The sequence below is a fragment of the Gossypium hirsutum genome, chromosome A01 (assembly GCF_007990345.1).
Source record: "Gossypium hirsutum isolate 1008001.06 chromosome A01, Gossypium_hirsutum_v2.1, whole genome shotgun sequence".
Lineage (NCBI taxonomy): Eukaryota > Viridiplantae > Streptophyta > Magnoliopsida > Malvales > Malvaceae > Gossypium > Gossypium hirsutum.
Genome location: NC_053424.1, coordinates 115,093,888 through 115,102,265, shown reverse-complemented (window position 1 = coordinate 115,102,265; position 8,378 = coordinate 115,093,888). Strand labels below are relative to the sequence as shown.

At 32.0% G+C, this 8,378-nt stretch overlaps 1 protein-coding gene across 1 annotated transcript; it reads right to left on the bottom strand.

The window, feature by feature from the left end:
• Positions 1–5,733: 5,733 nt before the first annotated feature.
• On the bottom strand, positions 5,734–6,440 carry LOC107925627 (uncharacterized). Its single transcript, XM_016856335.2, has one exon. It carries the CDS (start codon positions 6,372–6,374, stop codon positions 5,934–5,936), a length of 441 nt encoding a protein of 146 aa, XP_016711824.1. The 5' UTR covers positions 6,375–6,440; the 3' UTR covers positions 5,734–5,933.
• Positions 6,441–8,378: the final 1,938 nt, after the last annotated feature.

Genomic DNA, 8,378 nt, shown 5'->3' with positions numbered 1-8,378 from the left:
ATGCCTAAGGTGCATAGCATAATCATATAGGCATAAAGGCGTTTAAGACAAACATGTGCATATCATGATAACATCATGCATGACATATACAGGTACTCTAGTAGAGCAAGAGGATGTGATGATAGCTGTACTGAATCAAAGGAAAAGACACCTGAGTTCCACCAGATGAAAAGTTTTGGTATTTTGATGTTTTTATTTCTGTTTTCAAAAATCAACTCATATTGCGAGAGGTGAGTTGAGTCTCAAGAAACGTTGAGGTATTTTCAATTTCTATCTTTCAAAAAATCAACTCATATTGCGAGAGGTGAGTTGAGTCTCAGGACACGCTGAGGTATTTTCAAATTCTATTTTTCAATTTATGTTTTTCAAAAATCAATTCATATTGCTAGAGGTGAGTTGAGCCTCAAGGCACGTTGAGGTATTTTCAATTTCTATCTTTCAAAAAATTCAACTCATATTGCGAGAGGTGAGTTGAGCCTCGGGACACGCTGAGGTAATTTCAACTTCTGTTTGTCAAAACTCAACTCATATTGCGAGAGATGAGTTGAGCCTCATGGCACGCTGAGGAATTTTCAATTTCTGCTTTTCAAAAAAATCAACTCATATTGCGAGAGGTGAGTTGAGCCCCGGCTCACATGTTGGGGTATTTTCAGTTTCTGTTTTTTCAATTTATATATTTTTAAAAAAATCAACTTATATTGTGAGAAGTAAGTTGAGCCTCGGGTCACATGGCGAGGTATTTTCAAAATCTACTTTTTAGATTAAGTTTCAAAAACCAACTCATATTGCGAAATGTGAGTTGAGTCTTGGCTCACGTGCTGAGCTACTTTCAATTTCTGTTTTTAATGTCTGTTTTTAAAGAGTCAATTCATATTGCGAAAAATGAGTTGAGCTCAAGATCACGTGTTGAGTAAAGAATAAAGATTGGAGCTGATTGAAGACACCAGATTCTGTCTCCCTGAAGTTACAGTGGAGCTGATCGAGGATATCAAATCTTACCTTTTTAAAGCGGTAGAAGAGAAGACCACAAACCTTATCTCACTGAAGCAATAGAAGAGCAGATTGAAGTTGTAGATCTTATCTTTCTGAAATTACAGTGAAGCAGATCGAAGCCACAAATTTCATATCCTTGAAGTTACATTGGAGCAGATTGAAGCTACAAGGCATATGTCAGAAGATGCAGTGGATTGAACCAAAGTTACAAGATGCGGTAGACTGGAAAGGGACTACCTGAATAAGAAGAGCATCAAAGAAGTCAAGACTCGACAAGGCCAGACAAAATTGGCCTTTCTTTGTGTCTTTGCTCTATTCTCGTTACACGACAATGAGCAAAGAGGGGTAGCTGTTACAGGCTAATTTTGGCCCAGACCAAATTAACCCAACAACCCAATACAATCCCACCCAATTACATCCCAACCCCAAATAACCCACTTAAATCAAACCCAAAACATTAACTAAACAAGCCCAAACCCAATCTAAACCTAAACCCTAACCCAATTACAAAACAAAAGAGAAAAATTAACCCTAGCCACCTTCCCACTTGCGCCGCAACCACCCCCTGACGTCGGCCAACTGCCCTCTGCACCACCAGCTCTGCAACACCGCCGTTCACCTGCAAGAAAAGACAGCAAGAAATAATAATAAAATTTGTAGAATTATGGCTATAAAAAGCCATTCAAAAATCATGTAAATCTCTCTTTTTTTGGCAAAAACAATATAAAAAAGAATAGATTCAAACTAAAAACAATATATAGCAGATCGGAAGAAAAATAAAAAAAAAGGGGCTCAAAAACGCAAAGGCCTCGATCTTCTCTTTAGTTTATTTTTCTTTTCTTTTCTTTTATTTTATTTTTTCTCTCTTTTCTTCGAATATATATACATTTTTTTCTTCAAAAATAATATATATAAATATAAAAAAATTTACCTTTGGCGATTTCCAGCCACCGTGTACGGTGGCCAGCACGGCGGACGGTGGCGGTTCGTCGGATTCGTGGCCGGAGTCTTCCCCGGCGTGGGGGGTCCTTGCAGAGGAAGATGAGAGGGGAAGAGATTTTTTTTAAAACAGGAGAAGAATGAAATTTTTAAAAAAAATTGGATTTAAATAGCCCTTCAAAACGACGTCGTTTTGGGGGCTGCCTTTTAACCCCAAAACGACGTCGTTTTGACTTGGACAGGATCGACCCAACCCGACCCGCCTAAGATCCTCGTTTTTTTCATTGGAGGGGCTAATTGCACTTTTAGCCCTTCCACTTTTTTATGGTTTCGCAATAAGATTTATTGTACTTTTAATTTGGCCCTACAATTTGTTGTGCTTTCCAATTCGGTCCCCAATGCTGCAGTGCGTTTTGGTTGGAGGAGTTTATTTCGTTTTTTAGTCCCTCCACTTTTTGTGTGCGCTAAAATTGGTCCTTCCCTTGTTTATTTATTTTCAAATTGCCCCCAAACTTCCATTTTAGTTTCGATTTAGTTCTTTTTTAGATTTAATTTGTTTTTTTTCATTTTTACCATTTTTATTTTTAATATTAATATTATTTATTACTATATTTACTATTATCGTTATTTTCATTATTATTAGTATATTTCTACTATTATTAGAATTATTTTTTAGTTTCAATTTAATACTTATATATATATTTTATATATATATTTATAGTTGTTGTTTTTTTCCTAATATATCTATTATGTATATATATATTTAAATACTATATTATACACATATTTTAATGCTACGTTATATACATATTATTATTGTATCTACTTTTACCCATATTATATTTGTTATTAGTATTAGTATATACTTTATTATATGTGTATGTATATACTTTATTATTTATAGTATTATTTTTTATATATTATTATATTCATTATTATACTCATTATTTTCACTACTATTACTTATTATTTTATTTTAACATTATTATGTCAAACTTGGTATATATATATATGTCTTTTGTACATACTGTCATTTTTTATATATTATTGTTATCACTACCACTTTTATATTATTATTATTATTATATTATATTTAGTTATATTTTAAATATCTTGTTTTTTTTTTACTATTGTATGCATACATATTTATTATTATTATATTTATTATTAACATTATTAGTACTAGTATTGATTTTCACTTAATATTTATATATCTATATGTACGTATTTATGTAGTGTATTAACATTTTATATATATATATTATTATCATTTCTAATATATATATATATTTATCGTATATGTTTTTATATATATCATGTATATATTTTTTAGTATTATTAGTTATGTATTTTTTTTATATACTATGTCCCGTATATATTTTTATATTATCCTTATTATTATTATTAATATGGGTATATGTTTTATTATGTATGTATATATCTTTAATATATATGTGTATATATATTTATGTAACCTTATTAATATATGTTTTTTGTTATTAGTATTTCCAATATATGTGTATATGTTCGTTTATATATATTATGGATTTATATCTTAAGCATTATTATGTATACACTTTTCATTCCTATTATTACGTACATATTTTAATATATATATATAAATATATATTTATATAGCACTATTAGCATTTTTTATTATGTTTACGTTATTTCACTATTATTATCGTATGTTTGTATATATGTTCATCTCTACCTCGCGTTTAATGTTTAATATCGCATATATTGTCATTGTTTTAAAATTATTGTCATATTTACTACTTGCCTTGATGTATTTTTAACTCTTTTATTTTTCGTTTCCCGCCTATTTTATATCATTTTGTTGTTCACTACTTTAAAGATTTTTTTTCATGTTTTTATTAATTTCAATAAATAAGGCAATGAACTGATTTAACATCAAGTCATCGGTTTCATCGCTATGTTAGGTGAAATTCGTAGGCTCGTGTTAAAAATGGGACACCCTTCTAAAAAATCGAAAATTAAAAATTCTCATTTTTTTAATTGGATCACGATTAAATGTTATATTAAACTCTCAATTTCGAAATACAAGACAACGCATGTTTAACGAGATACCAATTTTGGGGGTCACGAGGGTGCTAATACCTTCCTCGTGCGTAACCGACTCCCGAGCCTTATTTTTTCTCTGGCTTTTGACGTAGACTTAAACCCGGCCTTCTTTTTTAAAAAAAATAAATTTTCTTTTAAAAAAAGAGGATTTATTAGGTGTCCGATCACACCTAGGAAAAAGGATCGGTGGCAACTCCCTTTTTTAATAAAATCAAAAGACGGTTTTCAAGTTTTCAAATCATCGCCTCAATTAGCGACCGAAAGTAAAAAATCTTTACGTCGCTACAATGTTTGCTGTCAGTTTGCTCTCAAGATTCATGCATTGTTGCAATGAGAAGCACTTTCAACCTGCCAAACGAGTGCTTAGATATATCAAGGGTACTTTAAGCCATGGGATGCTACTTAACAAGGCTGAAAGTTTGAAGCTTGTTGGATACACAGATAGTGACTGCACTGGTTCAAGTGATGATATGAAAAGCACCTCTGGATATGCTTTTACCCTTGGCTCAACCATGTTTTGTTGGAGCTCAAGGAAACAATCAATGAGGCTCAATCAACAGCAGAAGCTGAATATGTTGCAGCTGCCAATGCTGTAAATCAAGCCATTTGGCTAAGAAAAATTCTAGCTGATCTTAACCTACATCAAAGGGAAGCAACAGAGATCTTTTGTGATAACAAGCCTGCTGTTGCAATTGCAAAGAATCCTGTCTTCCATGGTAGAACGAAGCACTTCAGCATCAAATTACATGTGATAAGGGAGATGGAACAAGCTCGAGAGGTGGAGTTGATTCATTGCAATTCAGAAGAACAGGTTGCTGATATCTTCACAAAGGCCCTTGGTGTGTCAAGATTTATAAGACTGAAAAAGCAGCTAAGTGTTACAAGCATGGAAACTAAGAAGGAGTGTTGAAGTTAGTTCCCATGCAACACATGCAGCTCATGCATATTCATGCACGTAAGAATTTATGCACATATGTTGTCCGGGTAAAGTACGTGCAACTGAAGATGTTAATGCTACTATTTCATCTCAGTTTCATTTTGTTACTTTTTTAACAATGTTTTTGTAATTTAGTTCATTTTGAATGACAAATTGATGTAACTTGATGGTCAAAGAGCTGGTTACCAACTTTGTTTAAGTGTGCAAGCAAAATCACCTAGTCCCTATGTAACTAGTGGAGTTAGGTAGTATTTAGGTGGTGAATTTGTTGATTTTTTTGACCAGCTAATGTCTGGTATATGTAATGGCTTTGAGCCAAAGTTTCTTTTGAATGAAATCATCAGATTTTTACTTCCATATGCTGCACTTTTCTTTGTCTTCTAAATTCTGTTCTCTATTCCTGAAAGAAGCTCAGAGCTTGAATCTCAAGCATTTTTTCCTTCATTCTTTATCCGGGTATAATACATTGCTGTTAAAGTCCAGATTGAAGTTCTTACTTCATCCGGTTAAAGAGTGCCAAATCCCCAACAATTGGTTTCAACCTAATAGGCAGACACATTCCACAACATAGTTGGCTTGATGATGATATACGGAAGTACTTCATGCAAGTTGGGACCAACCAAGATGGTGTAATTTCCTTCATGATGTTTAGCACTCAAGGTTCTAAATTATTCCAAAAGGGTAAAACCAGTTTTTTTTTTTTAACTTTTATCCTGAGAATGCTTAATGATGGGGATATTTTATTGCGGCCGAAGCTTGAAACACCCTGAGAAAAATCCTTGTCAACCAAGATATATTTATTTTGTTTATCCAGGATCAGGACAAAACAAACAAAAGATGGGGTATCCTAAGATTCTAATCCTAACATATTTCACTCATCTACCATAAACAACAAATCCAATGAGAAAATGATTGAGAAGTAAACTTAATCTGAACAAAACAGTCCATAAAAATTGATTGAGAAACCATGCAGCGTCGATTAGGAACCACCGCCATGGTTGACTACGAGCTTGGCAGCTTCAAGGTCAGCAGCTTTCTTTAGAAAATTACTTCGGTCATCATCCTCGAGAGCCATTTGAATAGGACAAGATCCCAAACCATCAGCAATAGCAAGCAATATCTTCTTCATCTCAGATTTGAACTCCTGTGGGTCAATCGTGTTACTGCCATCGAAATCGAACTTGTCGAAAATAGAATCGTATAGCTGATTGAGCTCTTCGGGTGTCGTTGCAACGTCGACCCCGAAGTGGGACTCGATGAGGCGAAGAGACTCAAAGGCCTTACGAAGCTCGGACCGGCAGAGGACACCGTCTTCGTTGAGATCAAGAGCTGCGAAACTCTCATCCATACTCTTATTGAAGTGTTCCTCGTCTGTCACAAAGTTCTTCACCGTTGATCCGTCAATGATTACCACTCCCATCTCTCAATCAAACAAAATATTCTTCGTTAGTTTCCTTTTTCGTCGATGAATTCTGAACCCTCAAGGTGGTATGCGTCCATATATATGTATGTATATTATTATAAGAATAGATGAGATTAAAATTGTCCATAGGTTTTTCTGCTGGGATGGGTGGTGATCCTGATCATCAGGTAGGTGGTTAAGTTATTTTAATGTGTCGGAAAATGTTTTTTTAAAATCAATATAAATGTTTTAAAACTGTGCTTAAAAATTAATAATTTTAAGTAATTAACTTTGTGAATTATTTTTTAATAGAATAGCATGTAAAATGTGTCATTTAAAAAAAAACAATTTGTGCCTAACTTTTTAATTTTGCTAATATATGTACTAGTTTTTTTACTCGTGTAATGCAGGGGTTAGTGTATCTGAAATTTTAATTTAGCATTAATAATTTGAAAAAAATTAAGTAGAATGTGAATTTTAAAAACTATAAATTATCCATAACTTTGTGAATAAAAAATAATTTTGAATTGAAAAAGTTTACAATTGATTCTAATAGTTAAATTATCAATGAAATAACATAAATTAAATATAAGTTTACAATTTAATCTCTAACATCATCAAAATTCATTATTTACTATAATTTCACTTTAAAATCACTTTGAAATTAATCTTTTAACACTTAACACTTCATTTAAACTCTTTATTTAAATCATAAACTTTTGTGTACTTTACAATTTAGTCCTTATAAATCATAAATTCAATGTTACTTGAAATTTTACCATACATTCACTTTTTACATCTTTACTATTTCATCACACTTCATTTATATTCTCTTTACAACATTCAATTTCCACATAACTTATTTTGTTTACTTTACAATTTGGTTTTTTTTTCTATTACTTTAATGTACTAATTTAATTTTGTAACAAAATTAAAATTTAAATGATACTTATCATTATTCACTAATAATTTTCATACCTAATATTTGCATATTCATAATTAATTCAACTATTTAGCATACTCTATACTTAGATTAAAATTAAATAAAATAAGAGTCTTGAACTACTTACGTTGTCTCTTTAATCTCTTCACTTTTGTTCACAATTTTCTCCACTTCCACTTCCAATTTCTTTCTTCTAAGATGATATTCTAAGTTTCTAGTGTCTCTACTTCACTTCTCCTTTTGGGTGGCTATGGAAATTTTTAATGAATTTGGGAGAAAAAATGGGATATCATGGTAAGGGACCAAATTGTTTAATCATTAAACTCACCTCCTTATTTCTCCTTCTCTCACCTTCTTTTATCTCTCCAGAACTTAGAAGATATTATTTAATATTGGTGCGTACAACAAGTTAGTGAGTACTAGTGCATTATGAACTGAAAGATTTCTTTGAGGCTAAAAAATAATTATTCGTTTGAGCTCTGTAGCGACGTAAATTTTTTGCTTTCGGTCTCTAATTGAGGCGATTTATTGGAAATTTGAAAACCGACTTTCGATTTTATTAAAAAGGGAGTCGCCACTGATCCTTTTTCCTAGGTATGACCGGAAACCTAATAAATCCTCTTTTTTAAAGAAAAATTATTTTTTTAAACAAAAAGAAGGTCGAGTTTAGGTCTACGTCAAAAGCCAGAGAAAAAAATAGGGTTCGGGAGTCGGTTATGCACGAGGAAGGTATTAGCACCCTCGCGACGCCCAAAATTGGTATCTCATTAAACATGTGTTGTCTTAATTTTCAAAAATACGAGTTCAATTTAAATTTTAATCGTGATCCGATCAAAACAGAGAATTTTTAAAATTTCGGTTTCTTTTAAGAAGGGCGTTCCATTTTTAACACGAGCCGTTGATATTCACCCAACATAGCGATGAAATCCACGACTTAATGTTAAATCAGTACGCTACCTTATTTATTGAAATTAAAAAACATGAGTAAAAATATTTTTTAAAATAAAAATTCATAAATAAATAAACGGTGCAAACAATGATATAATGAATGAAAAATATTAACATATAATATAAGAGCA

Coding starts and splice junctions, on each gene's coding strand:
- LOC107925627 (XM_016856335.2), bottom strand. CDS start 6,374: ATGGGAGTGGTAATCATTGACGGATCAACGGTGAAGAACTTTGTGACA.